Source organism: Falco biarmicus, chromosome 15, assembly GCF_023638135.1.
Source record: "Falco biarmicus isolate bFalBia1 chromosome 15, bFalBia1.pri, whole genome shotgun sequence".
Taxonomy (NCBI): Eukaryota; Metazoa; Chordata; class Aves; order Falconiformes; family Falconidae; genus Falco; species Falco biarmicus.
Window position 1 is genome coordinate 20407351 of NC_079302.1, and position 27279 is coordinate 20434629.

The window sequence follows — 27279 nt, forward strand, 5'->3', positions numbered from 1 at the left end:
TTAAGGCTTCCTTTTTTTTTTATTTAATAGAACATGAAGCAGCAAGATACCCTTTCTCAGTGAAAGGTAAACATAAAATTATAAATTAAAGCTTGAAGGTTTTTTAAGGCCTTATTGTGCCTTCTCGTTCCCCCAAACCTTAGCGATAACTGGTGTAGAATTCTCTGAATGAACTGCTACATTACAAGAAAATCAAATATAATTTGTCTTTCAGTCTTTAATTGGCCAACGGTATAGCAAAATTAGGAAAAATGTTTTCTTTTCTTTTTCCCCTGCCAACAGCAGTGATTTTTAAGTTTTAATAATGAATTTTTAGCTGCTGGTGGTGGGAAGCAATGAAATACAACAGAGCTGCCCATCACACAGGCACACTTTCATTCTGCTTTGAATTTAAAAGCCTCAACAAAATTAAACAAAATCAACTGATGAGATCACTCTTCAGTCTTCTCCAAAGGCATTTTGTTAATTACTAGCTTCCTTTTGGAAAGCCATGAGTTGTGATGCCTATGGAAATGACAACTGCAGCTTCCAGAACAGTGCACAAAGTTAACCTGATCAAGTGGTTCTGAAACTCAACTCTTTATTCTTCCAGTCTAGCTTACACAGAGAAGCTCCTCTGCTCTGCCTTAAGTGACTTCAAGCTTGGCCCACAAGGCCATTAGACCGAAGTCCCTTTGACTATTATATCACCACTTGGGAAACTGCATCAAGCTCCTTTAACCTGGAGGCTTATTAACAGAGGAGTCCATGCCTGGGAGACCTCTCCTTTTCCGGGCTGCAGTCTCTATTTTCCGCACCAGGTCCACATCCCACCGATGGGTGACAAAACTAACCACGGTTCCCGGAGCCTTGCTTCCCACCCGTCCAACTCGTCCCACGCGGTGCAAGTAATCCTGCAGGGTGTTTGGGAAGTCATAGTTGACCACTAGCTGCACACTGCTGGTGTCCAGCCCCCGTGAGGCAAGGTCAGTGCATACAAGGACAGACACATCGCCCTTCTGGAAGGAGGTGAAAATGCCAGCTCTAGCAGCTGCTAACATCTGTCCCTGCAACCTCAGGTGCTTGATTTTGTGGTCATCCAGGACATAGCCCAGCCAGTTGACGGTGCTGGCACTGTTGCAGAAGATAAGAATAGCCCCACCAGATGCTGGGTGGTCTTTGAGTAGCTGCAGCAGTTCAGGCAACTTGTCCTGGCCTTTGAGGCGGACAAACTTCTGCAGGACGTGGGATGGCAGGCGGTGCAGGCTCTGGGTGGCGAGGGTGACAAACTGGCCCACATCGGTGTACTTCCCCAGAGTCTGGCTCAGCCCCGTGGGGAAGGTGGCTCCAACCACCACCACCTGCGTCCTCACCTCCCCGGGGCCGGCCAGCCCGGGAGCGCCGGCAGCCAGAGGCGCGTGTGCCAGGATCTCCTCCAGCGGCTCCACGAAGGTGTCGTCCATCATCAGGGCGTCCACCTCATCCAGCACCATCCAGCGCAGCCGCCCCAGGGCCAGGAAGCGCATCCGCAGCGCCCGCCACAGCGCCCCGGGGGTGCCCAGCAGCACGGCTACCCCCGGCGGCGGCGCCCGCAGCTGCCTCCGCAGCCCGCCCGCCGCGCCGCCGCCCGTCAGCCCGCGCACCTGCAGCCCCGCCGGCCGGCACAGCGCCGCCGTCACCGCGCCCACCTGCGCCGCCAGCTCCCGCGACGGCAGCACCACCAGCCCGCGGGGCGACGCCAGCCCCTCCGCCGGCGCCTCCGTCGGCCCCTCGGGGTGGCAGAGCAGCCTGTTCAGCAGGGGCAGCAGGTAGGCCAGCGTCTTGCCGCTGCCGGTCTCGGCGGCGCAGAGGGCGCTGCGGCCGCGGCGCAGCGCGGGGATGGCGAGGCGCTGCACGGCCGTGGGGCGGCACACGGAGAGGCCCTCCAGGCCGGCCAGCAGCGCCGGCACCAGCCCCATCTCGGCGAAGGACGGGCCCTCCCGCTCCGCGTCAGCCGGCGGCGCCTGCAGGGCGGGAGCCGCCTCCTGCGAGGGCTCCAGCTGGAAGTAGTCCCCGCAAGCCTTCCTGTGCTTCCAGCCCGCCGACACCAGCGGCGGCCGCTCCCAGCGCCCCACCGTCTGCCAGCGGGGCTGGCTCAGCTCCGGCCGCCGGCTCCGCAGCAGCAGCTTCCCGGGCCGCGCCGGCACCGCCTCCCCCTTCCCGCGCCGCCGCCGCTGCTCGCCCCGCTGCAGGCGCAGCCGCAGGGCCCAGGGGACGCGCACCACGCTGCCGGGGGGCTGCCCGCCCGCCGCTGCCGCCCGGGTAGCCGCCGCTCGCCGCGGCAGCGCGACCGCCGCCCCGCCGCGGCTCAGCGCCATGGCGGCCCCTCACGTGGTGGCGGCGGCGCTGCCCGATGACGCCGTGAGGAGACGCTTCCCTCCGGTTTCCCCCGCCCCCCGGAGCCGCGGCTGCGCCACGCTGGGAGGGTGAGTGCCGCGGGCGGGGGGGCGCTCGGCTGGTACCTCAGGGAGCGACGCGCCCTTCGCCTTTTCAGCTGCCGGCTGGGGGCTGAGCCCCGCGGGAGCCGCCGTGGCCCTGAGGGGCTCTGGCGGAGGCGGCCCCGGCGCCCCTCGCTCGCGGGCAGGAGCCGGGGCGGCGGGAGCTCCCCTACGGGCCGCCCCGGCGCCTCAGAGCGCCGCCGGGCTCCCGCAGGGGCCGGGTGAGCAGCCGCGGGGCCGCCGGGCCGCTCGGGGAGCCTGTCAGGTGGGACAGGACCGCGCGCTGCCCCTGCCCGCTTCCCGCCAAAGGGAAGCCCGGGGCGTTCGGCGGCGGGAAGTTCTATTCCGTGGCTGTTCCCCCTGATTTCTCTCTTTCAGGTAGTACCGCGACGGGAATGACGGTGAACGCACCTCTGTGCTTTATGGGAAAGAAGATCCTGGCTCCAATGGTGCGGGTGGGAACGTTACCCATGCGTCTTCTTGCTCTGGACTACGGTGCCGATATCGTGTACTGTGAGGTACGAAGGATGAGCAGATGAGGCAGTCTTACCTGATAACATTGTTAAGAAAAGTACAAATAGGCTTTGTTTATTGTAGGATTTTTTCTTCTTACACATAGTTTTCATCAGAAAAATGGGGAAAGAAGAATCGCCGTGGCTTAAGGCATTTCCCTTTGAGCAGTCTTCGAGTTATGACAAACCCTTATTTGAAGACTTTTCAATAATTTCAATTAATTTGGACAAAACAACAAAAAGTTATGGCAAACTCATTTTAAGACTGTTCAATGATTTCCATTCACCATAATGATTTCCTCACATTCTACTGTGTTTTTTCTGGGGGGGGATGGGTGATTGTGGTTTGGGTTTTTTTCTGTTTTTGAGTAGTCTCACAATTTTGAGGGAAGTCTTAGACTGACCAGCCGTCTCGCCTGGTTAGTTCTGCTGTGCTAAGCCAGAGCATCCATATGTACCCCTCACAGCGCTGCTGTCCTTGCTTAACAACTTTTTGTAAAGCTGGGTGAAGCTGAGACATTTGCCACAGATATTATTGGTAGGACTAGGTACTTTGTCTTCACTGTCATTGTTGCAGTGCATCAGTATTCCCATTTTCCCCTTCAGTGCTATTATTAGCTCTTCTCAAATGTAGGCATGGGTACAAGTTAAATGACTCAGCTGAGATTTAAAAAAAAAAAAAAAAAAAGCACAAACCACCAAACAAAACCCGCAACAGTAGAGTTAAACATAACATAAACGTGGCTTAAATACTGGCTTTCCTGGCAAAGTGTTTGATCTGTGCCAGTAGAACAGACTGAAACAAACTGTCAGAATCTGTTGTTCATGATGTTCTCCAGGAATTCACAGCAGCTCTCTTGTAGTTAATTCATTGCCCTTTTTGGAGGGGAAGGAAAGATTTGTTCTCAGACAGATAATATGCTGTTTGTCTTACCACTTGTCTCTAGTTTCTAGAATTACAAATGATACTTAATTAGTTGGATCAGCTCCATGTGAAAAATAGTTATTGCTGGGTGATTCAGAAGAAATCTCAAAATTCAGTAGAATAGTTACTGCTGGATGTCATAAAATTGGGAGTAATAAGGTGTTTTTCTTCTTTGAGAAATAATAATTAACAGTTTCCCAGTTGATGAATTATGACCTCACTGCTGTACATGGGATTAAGTGAGACTATACATTTTTTCATTCTCTGGGAGGCTAACTGTAGATCATGTATAGAGAAACCAAAAGCATAGTTTCAGAATCTAGACATCTTAAACACTAAAAGTGAGTCAGGCTTCAGACACCATTTGTACTTTTCCAGTGTCTTACACTTCTTAGTAGCAACAAAAAACCTTGTTACTGAGCAGCTACTGGATTTCACTAATCAGATTTGACAGGGCCATTGTATAGGAAGTGAGCAGAAGATAGTAATGTAGAAATTGTTGTGTTGTCCTTTTTTAGAAAAAACAACCCAAACCACAACAGGACACAAACATAAAAGTATTGCTTTGCTTACTGGTGAAGTCATAGAGTATAAGAAGCTATTTAATCCAGTGCTGTAAACTGTATAGCTAAAGCAGTTTCTCCTTCACATGCTTTTTGCCACAATTCCAGAGAACAATGCCTCAAAAGAGGAGACCCTCAAACTTCCTTAACAAGTTGCAGTATGTAACAAAACTTGTAGGATGTAAGTTATTCCTGTAGCCAAAACCCTGTTGTAGTTTTCCTAATGTCAGCTCAAAAAAAAAAAAAAAAAAATTGTCTCTTCTTTTTTCCATATTGCTGTTGAGACACAGGAGAGTTAAGATGCCATTGACATGGGGTAGTGTTTGCAGTTAGTTATCTGTCTTAATAAATTTTGTCAGAAAAACTATGCTTTGTGTGTTTTCTTAAGAACTGACAAGACAGTATAAAATACTTTTAGGCAATTACACTGCAGTTGTTTGGCAACAGAACAGCATGGATAACTGCATTTTGTAATTTTATTTCTGTACATTAAAACTTGTTTTTCCAATTTATCCTTTTGTTTTCTAATCCTTTCCCCCCAACCCCCTCAATTTTGGAACTCAGAGGTGTTTCAGAACTTAAAGTGAACGTTACCTGATGAGAAGCATTAGTTAAAAGCTTAAATTAAAAGCACTGCTCTTAAGACCTATGGTATAATGCAAACAAATTGCAATTAGTCTAATTTATTGCTCATTTAGCCCGTACGTGTACATCAGCAGGTCTTAAACCTTGTCTTATTTGCTAAAAGAAAGATTCTCTAGTAGACTAAACAACTTCAAGTACCTAACATTTGTGGTGGGCTGACCCTGGCTGGACACCAGGTGCCCGTTGGCACTGACCTTGGTGTCTGCAGAGTTGTTTCACATATTCTCTCTCCAGCTGCAATTGCTGTTGCGCAGTAACTTTTCCTCCTTAAATACGTTATCCCAGAGGCACTACCGCTGTCGCTGATGGGCTGCCTTGGCCAGCAGCGGGTCTGTCTTGGAGCCAGCAAGCATTGGCTCTGTTGGACATAGGGGAAGCTTCTAGCAGCTTCTCACAGAAGCCACCCCTTAGCCCCCTTGCTACTACTACCTTGCCACAAAAACCTAGTACAACACTACAGTGTAGTGGGCTTTTTTCCCGGTTTATGTAACAGTTGGATTAGCAGCTGCATATTTCAGCATATAAGTTATTAATTAAAGGCAGTCAGTTTGTCTTAAAGCTCACCTATAATCAAGTTGATGAGATACATATGAAAAAAGGACTCAAATTCCTTAATAAAGTGAATGCATACATCTGTAGTTAAGCTTGTATATGTAGGTAGAAGTCCTGGTTCCTTCTAAAGAAAAGTCACTAGTTCTAGAGCAAATGGTGACTGAATGGTAGGTTCTCCAGTAAAGGTTAACGCAAAGCTTTATTTTGTTTTTTAACAAATGTGGAGAACTGTTGAAACTCAAGAGTAAGGTTAAAAAAATTTAAAGCATAATACTGCTGTTCTGTTCACCTATGTGCTTAGCCAGTATAGATGTACATTGATTCTGTGGTTATAGTGTTATCGTCCCCTTCCACTCCAAGTGGTTTGTTTCTAGCTTGCTAGATAGGTATTTGAACAAAATGGTTCTTCTAGAACCATGCAAACATGTCATGTTCATGTGTACTATCCATATTTTGAAACTTCAGTTGAGTGTGTTACATAGTTTTCTTGGTTTTGTTTGCGGGTTTTTTTTTCTGTATTTGGTGTCCTGTGAGAGTTATTTAATAAAATGGGCAACTGTTTAGAGCTGGGTGGTTTAAACACTTCAACTCACTGAGATATTTTATTCTTTCTTCTCAGGAGCTGATTGACATAAAGATGCTGCAGTGTAAGAGGGTTATAAATGGCAAGTATGGCATTTCTTTTGTTAATATCTGTAAACATTCTTTCTAGTTAAGAGAAAAAGTAATTATTTTTCTGAAGTAATTTTATAGTGATTACAATGAGGTATCAGTACATCTCATCTCTCTAAATTGTGTCTAGGGACTTAAAATAAGCTTTTGAACCACTACCTTACACCTGTCTGCCGCTATACAGTTTCAAACTTTCAGTTTCCCTTTTAAAGGAATTTCAATAGTCCAGTTAATATCCCTTGGGAAAACTATAAATGTTTTTGGAGGATAGGGCTAATTTAATAGTAATTGACAGTTTGCTATTCTTTTTAGGGCCCTATAATAAGGTTTTTCTCCACCATTGACTTAATTTATTACAAGGATTCAATGAGGTTTTTGGTAAACTCTGACAGCAATCAGGTCACTGGGTGTGCAGGCCCTCTAAAGTGAAAGACTGCATAATTTTAGCTCCTGGAATGATGTCTTCCTCTTTTTAGGAAGAAAAATGGGATCAGTGTGGAAAGCCATTACTCATGTTTCACATGGTGCTTCCTGGTAGCAGGTGAAAGAAACTAGTAGTTAGAATAAACAGGACATTAAAGTTCCAGTGCATTGTTTAAAATCTGAAACAGTTTAATGTGGGTTAACAAGACAAATAATAAAATTTTGTTAAGAGGTAACCCTCAATTCTGTATCTACGTACTGACTTCAGCCTCTCTACTGCCTTGGTATGCTAGTATACTACAAAATAAACAGAAAACTTGGTTTGGGGTTTTTGTTGTTTGAGGTTTTTTTTCAGAGATTTTTCACGTGTATGTGCTAATGGAAAACACAATTTTCTGAGAAAAGCTACTAATATTGGTCACAAAGCATTTTAATTTTTCAAGAAAAGTTTGATAGTGTCCAGGAACCAAATTAATTTGAACTGCAGTAGAGAGTTTTCAATCATGAGTCTTTGTAGGTGTTAGCTGTCTGTAACATTGTAACTTACGTGCCTTTTAGTCTACTGCAGTAAAGAAGCAAGACGTACAAGATCTTGCTGTTTATTGTTCTTTTATTAACTTGACATGCATGGCCTGGATTTGGCCTAATGTGATTTTCACAGACAAGTTCTTAAAAAGATGTCTTTGAGACCTCACCAGCTGAGTGGCATGAGAAGCAGTTGTTCATAGTGTTTCTGTTGGGAAACAGAAGTCCACTACAAATCTGCTTTCCCCTCCTACCCCTTCCCCAGAATAGCACCATTATGTTCATTCTGCCTGATTCATCATTAGACTTGTTCTGGTGCTGATGCTTGTCCAAGAGACAGGCTGGGGGGATGTTAGGGAGTACTATGGGAGGGAAAGAGCAACACCAAGAAACGTACTTCAAGGACATGTAGGAGGTAGGGTGCCATTAGTTCTGCTGTTCACAGAAGACTTCTGTGATAGCATTTCATTTGGATACAAGTTACATAGTCATATTACTTTGTGATTACATTTGTATATAATTTTTTCTGTTTTATCTGTTTCTCGTTTCATGTAGAAGTACTTGAAACGGTAGACTTCGTCGCACCTAATGAAAGAGTTGTTTTCAGAACTTGTGAAAGGGAGAGGCACCATGTTGTCTTTCAAATGGTAAGAAACCCACCTCAGATACTCTTCTAATAGCAACATAGTTACACAAGGTAGCGCTAGTAACATTAATCTAAGTCTGAAGCCACTCTCCATTGCAGACTATCAATTTCTTGATGCTTCAGGTGGAGGTAAAGTTTCATGCCAAATATGTTGCAGAATTCATAAGCTGTTGGTACACATGTGGTCAAGATATGATACATTATAAGCTCTCTGTACAGCTCTTTTCAGAAGAGGTAATTAAGATGAATTCCTTGCTCTCTAACAGTAGCTTGTTTCTGTAATAGTTGTCTTTGATATATTTCTGAACATATAGGTACCAAAAATAAATTATGCTGTTATTTGATCACATGCTTAAGTCTTGCATTGTCCAGTAAACAGTCTCACTGGAAAGACTGAAATAAATAGCATTGTTTAGTGTAGATAAGAGAGGATTAATGTGTGCATTAACATTGCACAAATGGGTTAAAGGCTGCTGGAGATAAAAAGACAGCAATTTGCTCTTCAAGACCACTGTGTAGGACAAGAGATGATGGGGGCTGGAGGGAGGGAGGGAGAAGTGTGGACTGTGTTAGATATTGAAAAAGACCTTTTTCAAAGGTAATGATCGTCCGGAATAGGTCGCTTGTAGAGGCTGTAGAATTGTTATTAGTGGAGCTTCTTAAGACCATAATAAATTAATATCTAATAGTGATGGGCTAAGAACATTGGATACTGCTGTAGGTTAAGAGGGTGGACAGACTTCTCTGGATCCCTTTTTGCATCACCTTCTGTCATTCAGTGGCTGGCTTTAGTACATGCTTTGGATAAATGTTTTAGCTGTCTGTTGTGCTGTGAATGGGTCTCTGTCACTTTACACTAAATGCTTAGAGCAAATGTAGTTATACACATGTGCAAATAAGCACATTTTTTAATTAATTTGGTTATATTTTATAATTATAAATCCTCTTGTTTTACCAACAGGGTTCAGCAGATGCTGAAAGAGCACTGGCTGTAGCTAAGCTTGTGTAAGTTCTCGTCTCACCCTCTTCCCACCATGGGTTTGTTTAGAGGTTTTTTTATACAGAGGAATTATTGTAGAAGACATTTTCTTATGATTGAGAGGATCAAGGTAGGTCTTGATAGGACTAAGAAAAGTTCTGTAGGAGCTGCACAGTAAAGTAGCATATCAAAAGACCAGTGGTATAATGGTTTAACTGCAATTTCTATTTAAAATAATTCTTGTTTGAAGCAGCAGCTACATAAGTTCTATACTGGGATTGATAGCTTTTTGCTAGTGCAGTAATTGTGTCCTGCATCTCTCCAATATGAAATTTCCCTGGGTATTGCACAGCTGCAAGTAAGACCAGTATGTCTGAAAATGTCTCCTACTGTTTGTGGTTTGAAGCCCCCAGTAAAGTGTGCAAACCAGGAAAGTCTCTCTCAAACCTTATTAAAAGGCGTTTTTAAGCCTCCATTTTAAGTAGATAGCAAGTCCTATTGAAACTTCTTTAGTGACGGTGAATTTAGTGATTGATATATTTATGTATACTAAATCCTATATAAACGTATTTAAGATGAGTATTTGCAGCTTCTGCAAGACACTGGTCATTGAAGCCTGTGGACAGACTCATCTTCAGTCTGCTATTAAAATAAATATGTAAATTATGTAAGAAAGAAGTTAGAAATTCAGAAGTTCCAATAAAAACTTCATCTTAAATTCTCATTTAAGCCTTAATGATGATGAAACAAGTTCCCTGGAAAGATGTCCATTTCCTGATTCTTGTTCTAATATGCTGAGAAATATTTTAATTGTTTATTGTCTTTTAGAGAGACCGATGTAGCTGGTATTGATATCAACATGGGATGCCCAAAAGAATATTCTACTAAGGCAAGTGGATTTTGATTACTCCTATTTAAGATTTTTGTTTCTTAGAGGTGTGGAATGCATGTTCTTGTTTTCTGGGTTGAACAAAAGCAGTAAAATTTTCATGCAGATAAACGTGAGTTTATTTTCTTGCAATAAACAAAAGAGTCTTGAAGGTGTCATGGCCCTAATACAGTAAAATAACATGGTCTATTAGAAATCTGTGTTGTATGTTACATTTAAAAGTAAATCCTGTAAGGCAGGATAAAATAAAATGGTTTGTTTGTGGTTGGGTTGTTTTTTTTAGTGTTTTCCTGAGTTCATTAATTTGTTGGATGAATGAAATATGTTCTTCTTGGCCTTAAGAAAAACAAGACTCACAGTTTGTCATCCAAGCAAGTAAACATTCGCAACTTAGCAATGCTGAGTTCAATTATTGGTCAGTTTTATTTGGATCAGTTAAAACTTGGTGATATTGTAGTTAAGCACATGCAATTCTAAACTAGTCCTCTGTCATTTGTGGCTAAAACAAAGTAGTCAAACTGGTTGTTAGCACTGTTAAGCCAGTTGGTGTACAGACAAAAGATCAATGAATTAGGCCATGGAGCTCCATTTTGATGTCATGTTCATGCAGAATAGAAAAGACAAATTTAGCACTTACTGTCAAAGAAAAAGAACTTTAACTTAGAAGACTTTAAAATTCATTCCGGAGAAGTCGTCTGGCTGTTGCATTTAAACTTTCTATCCTCTGATCTTTGTAGTATTGGCATTTTTAGCATTTGGAGTAAGTTCTCTGTCATGTGAAGCTGTAATGCTTCATTCTTCAGTTGGAAAAAAAGCAATATATCCACATAGGCAGTACTTTTACTTTCTAATTCTGTGTTACCTATCTTTACATCTGGAAGCTCTTTACTGAACTTTTACTGAAGCAAGAGCATGAATGTAAATGGTAACTGGAAATCTGCCCTAATTCCTATTGTCAGCCTAAGATTTTATAGAGCTTACGTATTTTCTTTCGTGAAACCAAGTTGCCTGTGGACCAAGTAAAGCTACTTTTTCCCCCCCTGTCCCCTTTCACAGTAGAAAAAAATAGAATTCTGTGGTAGTTTATTGTACCTGGAGCATAAAAACATGGCTGATAGAAACGCATTAAAGTGATATTGTTAAAATGGAATAGTAAAGGCCAAAGCTGACACTGCCAAATATGCCTCTACCTTGCATGGTGCGGTGATGCTGTACAGACTTTACTCCACATAAGTATATCATCCTCCTTTCGCAGTTTTTCAGCCAAGAGAAAAGGATGCTCTGTCTAAATGGATGTATTTTCCATTAATGACATATCTTTTGTTAAAACTACTTGAAAAGGGTTTGTTTCAGATCACGTTGCCTTAAAGAAATACAAGGACAAATAATGTCATGGAGTTTTGGAACAGAAGAACCAAAGGGTCCTAGTGATTGTACATAGTGTATATCAAGAGAGGCTGATGTTTTCCCATCACAAAGATTGGTTTTCCCTTGGAGCATGTGAGGTGTGTAAGAACGTTGGATACCTTTCAGGTATCTAGTATCTTCACTGTAGCGGTTCATAGTTTTTCAGCCTGGATCTGACAATGGTCATTGTTGAAAGTACCAGGTGATGGTGCAAGAAAGGCATAGGATGGATCAATTTGTAGGGGGATTTTCTGTTTCACTACTTCTTAGTCTTGTAGGTTGGCTTGCACTCTGAAGAATAATTGCTTAAATTCTTCTAATACTAAACATATGGTATGTTTAATTACATGACCAAAACCCATCTAACTTGTCATTAATTTTACTCACATACATTTCTAAGGTCTTTTCTGTTTTAATCCCATTAACTTTTTTGTTTCAATGATAAGTTATGAAAATGACAAGGTAAGTGAGGTATGGTGCAAATAATATTTCACATTCTTTTAAACTCAAATTTTAATTTCCCCTGTTCCGGAGTCTTTTTATTTATGTACTTAGATTCTGTTGTTTCTGAACTTCCTCTGTTTTTCTGCCAGGTGGCTTGAGATAAAGTGGTATTACCAAGGAACTGTAGTAATGCTGAGTACATGTCATTAAATTCATAATGGTCTGGTGATATTTCCAGTAGTGTTTTCTTTAGCCTTAATTACTTTCTTCTGTATTATAACTAATTACATGGAAGACTATTCTATCTTTTCACAGAATAATAATTAAGAACAAAACACCAAAAAATCCACCCTGTATAAGGATGAAAGATCAAAAATTTCAGTGCTGGCGAATGGTTATTCTGCAGCAGTAGTTTTGGATCAAAAAAGTTCATAGAATTTTGAACTTATTTCTTGTGTCTGCCTGTTGGCCTCTAGATCTATGTATGCAGATGAAATAGGGCAGAAAGAACAGCTGAAATGCTAAATTAACAATTTTTTTTTGTTTTTTGTAATTTGTGTTCAATACAGCCATTTAATTTGTCTTGGCCTGTTTTTCTAAATATACTGTGTAGACGGAAACTACTGACATCAAGACCTCTCAAATGGGGTGTGTAATGTTAAAACAATGAACCTGTTCAGCTATCACTTAATGAATAGAAACCAGATAATTACAATTGCTAAAAATGGCTTTTTGAAATCCTGTCTGCTCCATAAAGTGATGGGAGCAAGTTGGTGCCTTGAATTACTGCTTAATTATTCTGATATGGTTCTAGGAAATGTTTCACCAAAGTGTTCAGTAGTGCTCCTGCTTTTAGATATTGCTGTTTTCTCTTTTTTCATTAACATAACATCGTCCTTTTGCTGTGGTCTGCTATTAGGCTCTGCTGGTTTTGGCTAGGATAGAGTTAATTTTCTGGATAGCAGCGAGTATGGGGCTGTGTTTTGAATTTGTGTGGAAAACAGTGTTCATAATTCAGAGATGTTTTTGTTATCACTGAGCAGTGCTTACACTGAGTCAAGGCCTTTTCTGACTCACCCCCTTAGTGAGTAGGCTGGGGGGCACAAGAAGTTGGGAGGGGACACAGCTGGGTCAGCTGAGCCCAGCTGACCCAAGGGATATTCCATACCATAGGATATCATGCTCAGTATGTAAAGCTGGGGGGAAAGCTGGTCAGGGGCTGCTGTTTGGAAACTGGCTGGGCATCATTCGGCAGGTGGTGACCAAGCATCACTTGTTTTGTGTATTCTAATTCTGTTATTATTTTATTTTCCCTTCTTTTTCTGTCCTATTAAACTGTCTTTATCTCAACCCATGTATTTTACTTCCCCCTCCCCCATATCACTGCGGGGGGGCCAGGACTGATCGAGGGCTGTGTGGTGTTTTAACTGCCTGCCAGGTTAAACCATGACCTAGACAAAATAATGGAGTTGAAAAATGTGCTTGCCTAGTGTGTAATGTTTCTGTGTATTTTCCCAGGGAGGTATGGGAGCAGCACTGCTATCTGATCCTGACAAAATAGAGTCTGTAAGTATCACCTTGTGTGTTTTGAACTGCCTTGGGAAATACATGTACTGTGCTCTACTGGAAGCAGGAATGAATGCATAGAAGACAAATTTGGAAAAGCTAGAGTGGAATAACCACTTCTGAATACTGACATTAAGGTTATGGATAAATAATCCTGATTAGTTCTCCTTGTCATTGTCTGGGCTATAAAATTGTCGCCTTCTTCCTTTTCAGTTTAAAAACTTTCACAGTGTGGTGCTGTATTTCCAGTGGGAGGAGTTTTATGCACATATGTATGTAAATCTGTATAAAACCCTATGTGATCCAGTATGAAAAAGATTTATATGTATGTATATATCTATGTCCTTATGTATTCTTTAATATATATCCTTAAAACCCTGTATGAGCCTATATAAAAAAGATACGTATACATCTATCTCTACATAATATAGATAGATAATACGTTTTGTTTGGTTGGTTTTGTCCTAAGGACTTCTCAGCTTCCTGAGATTAAATGGAGTCCAGACGTTGCTCTGGCTTTCCAGGAGCATTGTTAGCATATAGTTCTTTTATTTTCTTTCTGTTTAAAGACCTGATTCTTCATAGCTCACATGAGTTGACTGTGAAATTTGTCTTATTTTCCCTTAGCTTCTAGTTCCTCACTGTATCCTCCTTCAGCATTTTTGAGGGCAGTTCTAGTTACAGTTGACCTCAGTAATAACTGAGTCACGGTACACAGTGGCAAATGTTTCAAGGTAGTTATTCTTTATTTCTTGTACTGTCAAAAATATGCAGACCTGGACAAAACAAGAATACCAAAAGCATTGCTTTGTCTTTTTCCATGTGGCTTTTTGGTGTGTTTTGTTTTAAGGGTTGTTTGATGTAGGTCAGTCCTTTGAAGACACCAGACTCTTTTCACTCATCTGCATGACATTTTCTGAATGATAGTCTTTTTCTGATCCCTGCAGCTCATGCCTTTTTCTTCTGTCTAAAGTGGGTGTTGAGTCAATTTTTCTTCTGTAAGTCCTTCCTCTTATTGTAATAACACCATTCAGCTTTGTAGGCTATTAGGACTTAGACAGTTTCAACAAGCTGTTCTGTTGCTTAGTAACTATTCTTTGTAAGCTCAGACATGAAAACAGGTTGTTCTTTGTCATTTATTTCATTCTCCGAGGACACGCCATTAGAAGAGCATGTCATCAAAGTTATAACCATGATGGAGTGTTAGTCTTTTGCTAAATGTAAGAATCTTTTGCTGTCAAGAGCCACGTTGGTAGCTGAGATGTATAAACTGACCATTCAGGAACTGGAAACATTATTAAGTGTGTCAAAGCAAGAGTTTAAATGAAATAGACTGGACCTATTACTCTCTCTTTCGTTAGGTGACGGGAAAAGCAAAAGTACAAGTGATCCAGTCTTGATCACAAAACATTTTTGTAGAAGTTTGGTATCAGTCTCAATTTTTTGAAAGAGAAACAGAATCAAATAAATGTTACTATCCTGCAGAAAGTCAGCTAATAATACAGGCAACAGAACTGGAACCAGAACCCAATTTTTTGAGGCCTGTATGATGTTCCATGAATTAAGTAAGGGGGGTAATAGCATGCAGAATTAAATTGTAATTTATGAAGCATGAGGTGATGAAGGCTGAATGAAAAAAAAATCAGGAGTGGGAATTGAGAGGAAAATATTTAGCAGGCTAGAAGTAAATCTGGCAAAAGTATTTCTCATAGGAATGAGACCCAGTTTTAAATATGACTGCTTACAGTTTCTTTTCCCCTCTACAGCCGTTACATTTTGTTTTGATCTTCAGAAGAGCAAGAAACCTGATATTCAAAAATTTGGAATTGCCCTTTTCAATGTAAGGTGTTAATAGGCAGCAAAATCTTAAGCATGAAAATTACTCTTAGCCAACTGTGAAGGGATAACTAAACTCATAGCCTGCAAAAGACGTCAAATTGCAGCTCCAAATCAAGCTTTCCATACAATTAAAAGGTGTAGGGTTTGGTTCTCGCATTGGAATCCTTAATGAGGCTGACACTGAAGACTTAGAAGATTTGCTGATGATGCTGTTGTAAGAAAAATATAGTGATGATGTTTGGAAAATGATGTCATTTTACTTTGATTTATATGCAAAAAGTAATAGAAATTAAAAATAGTAGAGAGAGGGGTTTTAGATCATTGTCTTGGATCTTACTGTTTCATTTGAGTGAATACCACTGAGAAAAGATTTAAGTAGACAGTGCAAGGTGATGTGAATTACTTGGTAGTTGTTCTGAGTATAAGAACTTGTGAATGCTAGCTATAACAGCTCATTTCTGTATTGGGAACCTAGTAAGTGCAGTAACATTAACCAAAATTCAAGTTTCATAGTATATGCAGTTCTGAAAGAAATAATTTACCTGCAGTTCCATCCATTTTATACAAGGGAAGTGTATTCAGAATAACATGCATGATAATATATCAAAAACCAGTTGAAAACCACAATTTTTTCTAATAACAGTCAGGATCAGCTGGTTTCCACTCATATTTTAGAGTGCGATTTATGTAGATATTTGTATAGATTTCTGGTACCACATATTGTGTACTCATAAGTGATTTAAACATGTATAGGCCATTACATGGCCCTTTTAAGTGTGGTCTGTTGGACTCAAATTCAGCCTGTGAAAAGGAGATTCTTTCCATAGCTTGGTTCTTAAATGGTTAAACTAACAACTGCTCATTTGTCTGCTTATTCTGAGTTTGTTTTTAATGAATAAAATGTGCTTTGTGTCAAGCACGGAATTCAGTTTACAATTTTTGTTTTCTTTTAGAAGATTCAGTAATGTTGCTTGGTATATCCCTTTTTTTTTCCATTTTGGCCTTTTTCTTAAAATAAAATTTCTTTTTAGGGAATACTTACATTATGTTTTCATAAGAAAGTCACAACTCTAATATAAGATTGAAAACAGTTTCATGAAGATGTAAAGCTTCTGCATTTTGTTTTAATAATATCAGAGTTTACTGGTCACCGCATTAAAAGCAGTGTTAAAACTCTAGCAGCAGTTAACTGCTCTGTAAAAATCCAGTTAAAATCAAAAAGTCAAATAAAAATGGCTTTGACTAGAAATAGGTTTGTATATCTATCGGATAAAGTGATACACTCGATACAGACTGCATGCGTCCATCTAGTAGGTAAGTTTATAGGGAGAGTAACTGGTGTTACATTGTTCTAATTTCTTTGTGTCTTCAAGAGGGGAAGGAGGGCTTTATTAATGTTACTGCTATGATCATGGTTTTGTCTTTTTTTCTTTTTCCAGATACTGACTACCCTTGTTAAAGGAATTTGTAAACCAGTAACCTGCAAAATCCGCATTTTGCCCTCAGTAAGAACATAAATCATAATGTTAAACTGTTTAGTTGTTGTTCATTTCTGTGATCTTAAGATAAGTTAGAAATATGACATTCTAATCTATTGGCCTTTTAGATCTGTTTTTGTGAAATAGCACTTGGAATTATAATTTGTTTGGGGTGCTGTCATGACCTAAACGGTTAGTGGGTGTATAAAGTTCGTGATTTTTATGTCATAGAGACACAAGAGGGTGTAGGATGCCACCCCTTGAGCAGCCAGGAGGTGTTGTTAATTCCTATTTCTCACCTGGGGCAGCCAACAGATGATTGTTTTCTCTAATTCAGATCAATTTTTTTTTTTTTTCCAGACAGTTTTCCTGTACCTGCAGTCAGAATAGCCAGTTACAGATTATTTCTTTCTCAGGATGTTTTCCCCTTTTTCCAGACTATTTCTTACCTTTTCAGTTGATAAGTTGCTGTTACAGTTCCTTGATTTTTGCACTTCCCAATGGTATGTCAGGATGTCTCTGGTTTCTAGGTACCCAGTTGCACTTACCGGGGATGCTTCTGATTCTGATTCTAGTTCCCAGGCTAGTGGTTTTCAGGCTGGCAGGCATTTTCTCTCTCAGTATTTTTCAGAAGATATTTTCTTCTGTTAAGCAATTTTACCCTTCCAACCAGGTTGCTTTTCTGGCTGCTCACATCAGATGCCAAATTTCATTTCTCCTCTCTAATTTAAAATGTCAAGAAAATACTAAACATTAGATATCTGCACTTGGCTTTATTCTGTTGAACTCCAAATGGAGATATTTCTATTAAAAATATTTTATTCCTGTTTATTGTAATCCATGGAGTTAATCCCAAAGCTTTTGCTGGTGGATAATACTAAATGAAAATAAAAAGGAAAAGTGCATTCCTATTTTTGAAAACAACTGCCAAATGTGGAATTGACTGAGTACATGTACATAAACACAGTGTGATGAACTTGGAATTTCTTGACAGTCTGCTTGAAGTTTAAACTTCAATAGGGGAAGACCAAACCCTAATGTTACTTCTCCAACTTCCAACACTCATGTTAATGATGAAGTTTTCAATAGTGAAATTGTGTTTATGAAAGAAACTCCATATGCTCTATAAACTATTCATACTCTACAATGCAAGGAAATTTTGCATTGACTCCTGATTTACTGTATGTGCAATGACAGCAATAAATACTACAAATGTTACGCAAGTTAAAAACAACTTCTGTAGCCTTTGTAGAAACTCTGACAGATTGAAGCACTGAAATTGCTAGCTTATACAAAGAGGTTTGTAATCTTCCTTGCAACACCTTCCTTGCAATTAGAATTACTTTTTTTCTGGATAGATTCCTGGGTATGATAATTCATTTTGAAGAAATTATGGTAAGAATATGGTATTGCTAAAGCTGTAACATTTTGTTTTGTCAGTATTTTTCTAGAATTTAACTGCTAAGAATGTAGTGAAAATACATAGGTTCTTTTCTTTTTTTACAGCTGATACAGCTTTCTTACTGGATTTTTTTTTTCCAGTTGAATTCCCTACATAATTTTAAGCCTCCAGAAGGTGACGTGCCTTCTCTTTTAATGACTGATTATTTTGCAATTGTGTATTTAATTGCCTGCCTAGATGCTGTGATTGCATATGACCTGAATAGATATTACTGTAGATGGATGAACTGTGACTGAGCTAGCTATTGTTGAAAAGTTATTTACACATGCACTTGAAATGTTTAAATGAAGCCTGTGTGAAAAGAATCAGTAACTCTAAGATCATTTTGGTACTGAAGTATGAATCAGAGAACTGGCACCTCACCTTTTTATTTTATACAACTATGCAAGAGCCTCTTCCTTTTTGTTTCAAGCTGCTTTTGCATAACGACATCTATCAGAACAGCAGGTGAGCTTCTGCCTCTGTGTCCATGCCACCTGGTAGATGTTACATTTTTTCAAGGACTGAATGTGCTATTTTTCTGATGAGCCACAGATCATTCTCCAGCTTCTGAAGAGAAAATTTGCTTTTCATTCTCTTTTTCTGCAAAGCTGCGTAAGAGAGGCCAATCTAGCAGTGTGATATTTCTTTCTGCCATTTAAGAGCATCTTTCCTCTTTGAAGATGTACTGGGAGCTTCCCCTTTTCCCTGCTCAGGTCATGTATGAATGTCTTTAGAATTTTCTAGATACTAGTTAACTTCTTTAAGACACATCTGAGAAGAATATTTATAGACGTGTGATTGCATGTCACACTGATTTCAGAATGCATCCTCTTACTAAGATGCGTTTCAATTACAGTTTACAGAGTAGTCATTAGAGAGGACTTGCTAATAAAGTGTTTTGTATCATTTTCAAACGACAGTCTAAAGACTTGTTGGAAAATACTCTCCCTGCTACAGAACGTTGTGTTACCTGGTTAGGGAAAGTTTGCTATGTATACCTTCAAGGAAGTATTGAAAATAGATTCTTATTTTTGTATAATATGTAGTTCTGTAATTGAAGTATATATTAAACAGTTGTGCATGTTGTGCATTACTGTTGAAACAGGAATCGTATCCCTCTTGATAAAATGAAAGGCTTCCAACATTTGTTTGTACAGTGATCGCATAATAGTTACTCCTTTTTCTTTGAACTAAAATCACATTGTTCTCTCTTATCGCTCAGGTTGAGGATACTGTGAACCTGGTAAAAAGAATAGAAAAAACTGGTATTGCTGCCATTGCGGTCCATGGAAGGTAAATCAATTTTAGGCAAGAGAAACTTAGATTTTTTTTTTTTAGTTTGCTGACAAACGTGGTACAGTTAAGATATGACTGGAGTGTACTCTACATGTAATACGCGGTTCTAATTTCAACTTTTAACTAAATCAGTGTAGAAAATCAGGCCAATAATTAAAGAACTGAACCACTTGCTGCTATTTCTCTAAAATTTTTGTCTGCAAGACCGAATAAAACTAGAATTATCTTGCATACTCTGTATCTAAAAATGCTGCTTATCTGGATATAGAGTTACAGTAACAATGTTTTAAAATTTATTTGATATGAAAAAGTTATCTTGTGCTTAAATAAAAAAAGGGAAAATTACTTCAAATATATAAAGTAAATAAGTGGAAATAAGTATGTACCAATTATCCTTGAGTCATGTCTGCTGTGATTTGGACATCTGCAAGTTCCATAGGAAATCTTGGGTCTTGCTTTTTTTTGTTTGTTGGAAAGGAAGAAGGAGGAGAGGCCTCAGCACCCTGTCCACTGTGATGTGATCAAAGCCATATCTGAAGCAGTCTCCATTCCAGTAATAGCAAAGTAAGTTGGACTTAAAAGCAAAACTCACATTGTGCGTTGCCAGGAATCCTTTGTTTGCCTAGGTAAAAGATGAGGTTATCAATTTTTCTTAGATTTTATGCATGTCACAAGAGTCAGCTCTGTATGAGTACTTCTTATGATGCAAAGTGCAATTAAGATATAAAAAATCAGAGGTTTATTGTTGATAAATTGCTTCTAATTAATCCTTAGCAGTCCTGGGTTTTTTATGGTTCTCTGGAAAGGATATGGTCTTTGTTTTAAATCCACTTAGTGAAATTTTCCCTTTCTAAAGAAATATAAATGTGCAACTTGGAATCCTGCTGATTAAATATATTTGATCCCTGCCGTAACTTATTTGAGAATTTTAACTACTTGTACCTCAAGCTTAGTCAGGAAATATACAGGAGTGAATAAAAGGAAGTAGAATGGTGCTAAAAGAGGGCAAGAAAATTTGAATTGATACTCTGATTTCTAGAATGGTGCTGTGTTTATGGAATAATCTTTTGTTAGTGCAGGAAGCTTGCTTGTTCTGTCTTCACAATATAAATGTCTGGTTTTAAAGTAATTTATGATTCTCTAGTTTTTATTTTGAATTTGACAGTGTTTCTACTTTTGAAGGGATAAAGATCCTACTGTTTTTAGTTCAAAAGTCCAACTTTTATTTTACATTGAAGAGATGTGGAGAAGAGAATTTTTAAGAGAAAGGAAAAGTGGTTTGAGTGTCCGTTTTGCTTGCTAACACATCTGGCTTGCTGACTTGAAAGCAGAGGCAGTACAACAGAAGCAGTGCAACCTTCTTTTAAGTTCAAAGTGTTCTGTGACTGATCGAGAAGTATTACTTGTAGTTACTGGCCGTATATTGGTGCCAGAGTGAAAGGGATGCTGTCCATACTTAACTTGTTTTCAGTATCACTTATGCCAACAGAATAAGCATGCAGTTGAAGGTTACAGAACTGGCAATGACAAGGTACCATTTTTGAAATAACATAGAAGTGATTCTCTGTGAGCCTTATCTATTAAGAACTCTGTGAAAGCACACAGTTTGCATAGAACACAAACTATATTCTTTCTTCATGAAAAGTCTTCTGTTTTTAAGGGAAGTATGCAGATAATGACAAATATTATATATTTTTTTGTTTTTGTTTCAATAAGTTCTAGTAAAACTCTCAGACCCCGCAGGTTTGACATAATGTCCTAAATAGACTCTGCCACTGTTAGTGTAATATCACACTGAAAATACAAGGCTGTGTAAAGCACAAGCAATAGCAAATAATACTTTCATGATTATAAAAATGATGTTAATTTTTAGTGGAGGATCTCATGACTTCATCAAAGAATATACAGACATTGAGACCTTTCAGAAAGCAACAGCTGCCTCATCAGTAATGATAGCTCGTGCTGCCATGTGGAACCCATCTATCTTCAGAAAAGAAGGTCTTTTCCCCTTGAAGGAAGTCATGCAAGATTACATCAAATACGTATGTTTTTTGGAAGATCTTACTTGTAGTTAACATTGTTTAGGACTGCTAATCCAAATCTTACTACAGTATCTTAACTCCTCTTCATTTTGAAGACTTGGGCTCTGGGGGTATTTTAACATATTGCGTGTGACACGAGTCTAACAAATCAACCACTGCTTCCTCTGTTTTATTTTCTTCAGAAAAAAAAATGTTCAGAAGTCTGTGTTCAGAAAACAGTTTTTCCTGATCATTATGTACCTTGTACATTATGTACCATGTACATTATGTACCATGGTATCTTTTGTACCATGCTTTTTAGCCCTAGTTTCTTGGGAACATTTATGAGGCTTACAAGGCTATCTAAAAATGTCTAGGAATTTGAAAAGATAATGAGATGTAGGCCAACTCTGTTAATGTTACAGTTTTGCAGATAATACTGAACAGAAAAGTGAAGGAATATTAAATACTCAGTTGTTGCTTAATTCATTTTTAGAAATTAATTGCTTTTTACAAATACTGTCAAGAATTTTTAACAGCAGGGGAGCAAAGCAAATGATTTGCCAACAGAGTGATGCTGTATTGTAGTAGCTCCATATGTAAAGTTTTATCTACTCTTCAAAATATACAATTTTAATAACATAATAGGAAATTAATCAGAAATCTGGCTTTGATCTGTCATCAAGTTAAATTTTTTTTGGTTTTGAAATATCACTGCATTGCTAGTCAGTTACGGTCAACTGGTCAACCCTTTCTTCATAAGTATATGAATAAGTTGAACTTCTGTTCATGAAAGCATGCCAAAACAGATTAATACTCACATTCATAAGTAGGTTTGAATATGTTATTGAGGAAACTGTGCGTTCTGGTTTACCTTTCAAAAGTAATTCTGTAATTCATTGAGAGACATGAGCATTATATAAGATACATTTGGCATGGGTTTATATACTTTGTCTCTCTCCTTCAGGCAGTGAGATACGATAATCACTATACCAACACAAAATATTGTTTGTGTCAGATGTTGAGGGAACAGCTGGAAACTACTCAGGGTAAGAAGCTCCATGCTGCGCAGTCCACACAGGAGATCTGGTAAGCGTGTACTTCAGAAATAGGAATTGCACTCTGCCAAACTGGCAAACCAGTTCTTTGTCTGTAGCACTGTATGGCATTTCATAAAACTCGAAAATAAACCAAACAACAAAACCAAATCCAGTTAGTGACGTGGAATAATACAATTAACCTTTTTGTGTTTCTATCATGCTCAGATGTTAAAGCTTTAACCCTAAAACTGTCTATGTATTCAACATACTGATTTCATAAAACTTCACGGAGTGACAGGCATTTATCCAATATTTGCATTAACTGATTAAGAAAAGTTTCAGCATTCTCTAGTGTTAGACTGGAGGCTAATAGTGTGTAGGAGCTTGTCATCTTCCAGAGATACTTACCTGTTTTAATTTTCCCTTTTTCATGTGGGGTTTTATTTATGACAAGATATTTGTTTTGAATGAACACTTAGAGATAAACTCAGAATAATTTATGAAGGTCACCCATATGATACTTAAATATATTTCTTTCGTGCTGCTTTTCATACCTGCAATACCCTAATGGATGCTGACAACCGTTTTGAGGAAATACAGTAGCTTTAATGAGTCTTTTCATCCTGGACACCTGAAACAGTCTGGATGAAATTTCTCAAAGGCAAAGACAGAAAAGGAAGAAGGAAAGTTTGAGAGAAATCATAAAATAGACATGTGATTAAAGAAGTCACGCAGGATGGAGGGGAATCCAGTTTGGACCCATCCCAAACCGAACAAAATAGAGGTCTGAGCTTGCGTGTGTCATATCCATGTTGTGTGCTGTAATTATCCTTCTGATGGAATGGAAGGCAAGAGAGTCTCTTTGTTTTTATAAAATAAACAGTCTGAAACTGTTATGTGTATGAAAATGGATAGAAATGTTGAAAGCTTGAAATATTTTGCAAATGGAGTTATTGTTTTCCAGCAAACCCTAATCAGCATTCTGTTCATGTTCAAAATGAATGGAAATGCCTGCAATCCTTTTGCCATTTTGTTGTGATTTATCAGTTTTGGCTCTCTATAAACACTGTCATCCATGATTGTTTCATTACAATACAATGAAAGGAATTTGCATTTTATATGCAAAAGGAGCTAGTCTTCATTATTCATAATTATAGGAGCACTGTAATCCATGAACAACATTTAAACTTTGCAAGTTACTTTTTACATTGCAGAAGTTAATAGTAAGTTACGGTACTAAAAATCGTTCATCTATTTTGCTTATAATTTATCAATTTGATTAGAAGAGATATAGTCTAGATTGAAACTGAAACAATCTTTTACAACTTCAAATAAATCTTAGCCAAAAAGGTGGTGATGTTCTCTAATGAATGAACAGTAATGCGTAGTATGTAAAGAAAATAAATTGTGAAGTAAGAGGCAAGCCTTTAAATAGGTAATTAGAAGAGTAACAGTTTATACACATAAACACTGGATAGAGGTGTAGTGTAAAACTTCTGGGTTTATGTGCTATGTGTAACAATTCTTTAGGGGCTTCCAAAATTGAACATAATCGGCTTTTGTACATGTGATGCAATACCAATTTCAAAATCAGCTTGAGCAGCGTGTGTGCATGAGAGCAGGACAGAGCCACTTGAAAGTTTTTAAAACTGCTTTCTCTCAGCAGACTCAGTTTTTTAACCAATGTTCTAAACAGCCTGTTTAATGTCCAGCTAACTGAAGAACGTTCAGTTATCTAATATGTAGTTACATACACATCTTCAGACAAAAAATGTTAGTACTGCTGTCTCCTGGTGGTGATGGGATGTTACAGCCATTAGGGGTTTTAACCTCAGTACTCAATGCAAGAGAACAGCCTGCTGCATTTCAGGCAAAAAAAATGTACGTAAGAGTACAAAATAAGTTATCTTCTAGAGGCATCAGTTAGCATTATTCAGCTTCATTGCTTTTCCACTTAGAGCATTGGAGATGGCTTTGTGGCCAGAATTATTTTGTTGTTGAACAGCCTCTTACTATGAACTATGCTCTGCTACTACGCTCTCCTACTATGAACTGCTATGAGGGTTCTCGTAGCAGTCAGAAATTAAAAGTTTTCTTTTGCTGCAGGTTTTGTTGTTATTTGTAGAAAAAGAATGCTCTCCGTTTTTCAAACTACATGCAGCCTGCCATGGATCTGAAATTTAAAAGGATTTGAGGCTTTTTCATTTGACACAAATACTAGTTGCTTCCTGCTTTGTATTGGGGCTTGTGAATAATACTCTGAAGTCAGAAAATCTGAGATTTTAAGGTATTTTGATGTTATGGGGTTTATTGCTTATAGTATTTTTAAATACTAAAATTAGGAGAAGAATCTCTTTTCTACTTTGCATTTGTGTTGCCCTTGTGGAGCAGATGCACCCGGAGTCACTTGGAGATGCTCTTTGCCAATTCGTTCACCTGCAAGTCAGTAATTGAGCTAATAACTTGAATATTGCAGGACCTGTATTTCTGATTGATTCTGCTGGGCTTTCAGGCTATAAGTTGAATATATAGTGCTGGAAATGAGAACATTCTTTTTCTACTTGTAGCTCAACAGTGTCTGATAAGAATTGGAGGAGAAACAATATAATCTCACTGTGCAGAATATTGCCATACATTCATGTAATTCCGTGTACACATACACTCTATTTAAATGCAACTGATTTCTATACTTTTATCATAATATGATACAAAAAATTATAATCTGATCTCTAATACAAAGGAATTCTGTTTGAATAGTGAAGTCTTTGAAATGGCTGACTTCTATGAAGAAACAACAGCTGTTTTTGAAGCAAAGAAAGCATCATTAGAAACTGAGACACAAGATGAAGATGACCAAATGGAAGATCCAGATGTAATAAAAATGGCTGTTAGATTTGACAAGTAAGCACGCAAATTAAGTTTTTCACTATCTTGCATCTGTAAATAAAACCTGTGAATGTGACAAAGCCTTAAAGTTTTTTTGAATATAACAGTTTACGTATCAGCTCTTACTGAGTGGATTTTTATGAAGGAATTTATGTACATCATGACATAATCCCTAGCATCACCACTTTTCCTGTGCTGTTTGGATGTTGTAAGATGTTCTTCAGTTCTGGGCTTCCTGAGACTGCTGAATTCTCTCAGTTAACATATTAAAAGTGCTGAGCGATTTAAAAAAAAATTCAAACATCTGTATGTAGAAGAATGTGAGTATATACAAAGATAAAGACTTCAGTTATTTGTAGTGAGATTTAAATAAATACTTTTTATGACCTGCACAAACTTCATAATACTCTTTTCTAAGCAGATAAAAATATGTGCTCATCTGCAGTCTTCTAAACGTGTTCCACTAATAAGGTATTCCTTGACAAAGTAGTTCATGGAGTTATGTACAATATTCTTTTAAGTAACCTTTGATAATAATCTGTGAAGCCTATAGAATTGCTCTTACTTTCCATATTATACCCATGTTTGTTATTCTTGCTATTTTTGCTATTAAGTCTTTCAAACAGCTCAAGAAGAGGTGTGATATAAAATGCTCCTCAAATCCAGTCATAATAGTATTTCTGTTTTCTGCTAAATACAAGGGGCTGTAGTTCCATGTCAGTAACTGAATCAATGACAACTGCTCCTTTTTATTTGATAACTCTTTCATAACAGAAGCAGCTTCTTTTCTTTCTTCTAGTGTTTAATCTTATGTTATTGCTTATAATAAGCAGTGTCAAGCTGTATCTCTCTTCTGTGTCATATATTTAGTTAGCATCTCCTTTCTGGTAAGTATCTTTTCTCTTGTTGTAATACTACAGAATGTGAATGTTTGGAAAGAATTAATAGACAAGTTTACATTTTATTTTAGATGTTATGTCAGACATATTACTTGAATTATCTAATAAGGAAGCAGCGTTTTTCTCATAATTTGAGCTGTAAAATTAAACCACAAAGTATAACTGGTAGAAGTAGTATAACAAGCAGCACAATTTGTTTTAAAATAGAACGCTATGCACAGTGGTTGACCACAAATTTTTCTGTCTAGGCGAGAATATCCACCACAGATTACTCCAAAAATGTATCTTCTGGAATGGTGTAGGAAAGAAAAGCATCCTCAGCCTGTTTATGAAACTGTGAGTCAATGAAGAAACCCTTTCAAACCTCTTCCTCTGCATTGTTTACGAAATTGTCTAATTTAGGACTCAAGGTAGTGAAAAATTCTGCTTACCAGTCTGGCATAGTTTTTGAATAGGCAGCTTCAGAAATAGTGATACACATATATATGGAAATAGCACCTTATTTTATTAGAAAGTAAAAATTTAAAAGTCATTGTCGCTTTTATTCATGTATGAAAGAAGTTGCTGCAACTGCAAGTGATTACATAGGAGTCCACGACAGACTTTCTTTTAGTACTTCTGTGATTTAAAGAATTTGGATTCAGAATGTTTTCTCTGTTGTTGCACACTGTTATAAGTAGAAACTATACTGGACAGGAGCAATTGCTTTGTTAGATGGGGACGTTATTTGTTGTTTGGGTTTTTCTAAGCAAAAAGATTTGCAGCTTGGACAGCTTCTTATTTTTTAATCTTAAATACACAAGGTTAAATTTCTGGTATGAATTACAGTAATTTTGAAGGTGTTACTTGACTGTGGTATAAAGACAAGAAAAACAAGGAACCTTGGCAATGTTGTTTGTTCTGTAAATGACATGATTGTTTTTTGACATTCCCCTTCCTTTTAATTCTTTTTTTCTCCAGGTTCAAAGACCACTGGATAAATTATTTTGTTCAGTAGTGACAGTAGCTGAGCAAAAATACCGATCAACTCTGTGGTAAGCTATCTTTAATGGTTTTAGCAGCTGTATTGTAATTGTTTCTGAAATGTTGCTTAAAACTTGCAGTGAAAGGGTACTCCAGTTTATTCCAATTGACTTTTATCAAAGTCAGCTAAAAGCTACCTTCTAAAGCTC

At 38.6% G+C, this 27279-nt stretch overlaps 2 protein-coding genes across 5 annotated transcripts in view; one reads left to right on the forward strand and one right to left on the reverse strand.

The window, feature by feature from the left end:
* DDX28 (DEAD-box helicase 28) lies at positions 1–2447 on the reverse strand (the record flags this gene model as incomplete). Its single annotated transcript, XM_056361122.1, is given in 3 exon segments — positions 1–2342; positions 2345–2395; positions 2397–2447. Coding segments are annotated over 3 exon segments (1728 nt in total), but the record flags the coding sequence as incomplete, so codon positions are not given.
* DUS2 (dihydrouridine synthase 2) overlaps positions 1663–27279 on the forward strand; it is a 27161-nt gene continuing 1544 nt past the window's right edge. The window contains exons 1-15 of one of the 4 annotated variants that reach the window (XM_056360951.1): positions 1663–1787; positions 2835–2974; positions 6273–6318; positions 7829–7920; positions 8881–8924; positions 9727–9791; positions 13161–13204; positions 16483–16548; positions 19188–19258; positions 19739–19825; positions 21135–21303; positions 22250–22371; positions 25080–25223; positions 26356–26443; positions 27068–27141. In XM_056360951.1, coding sequence (XP_056216926.1) covers positions 2852–2974; positions 6273–6318; positions 7829–7920; positions 8881–8924; positions 9727–9791; positions 13161–13204; positions 16483–16548; positions 19188–19258; positions 19739–19825; positions 21135–21303; positions 22250–22371; positions 25080–25223; positions 26356–26443; positions 27068–27141 — 1235 coding nt within the window. In that variant the 5' untranslated portion in view covers positions 1663–1787; positions 2835–2851. The other 3 variants (XM_056360947.1, XM_056360948.1, XM_056360950.1) reach the window with 3 other exon arrangements.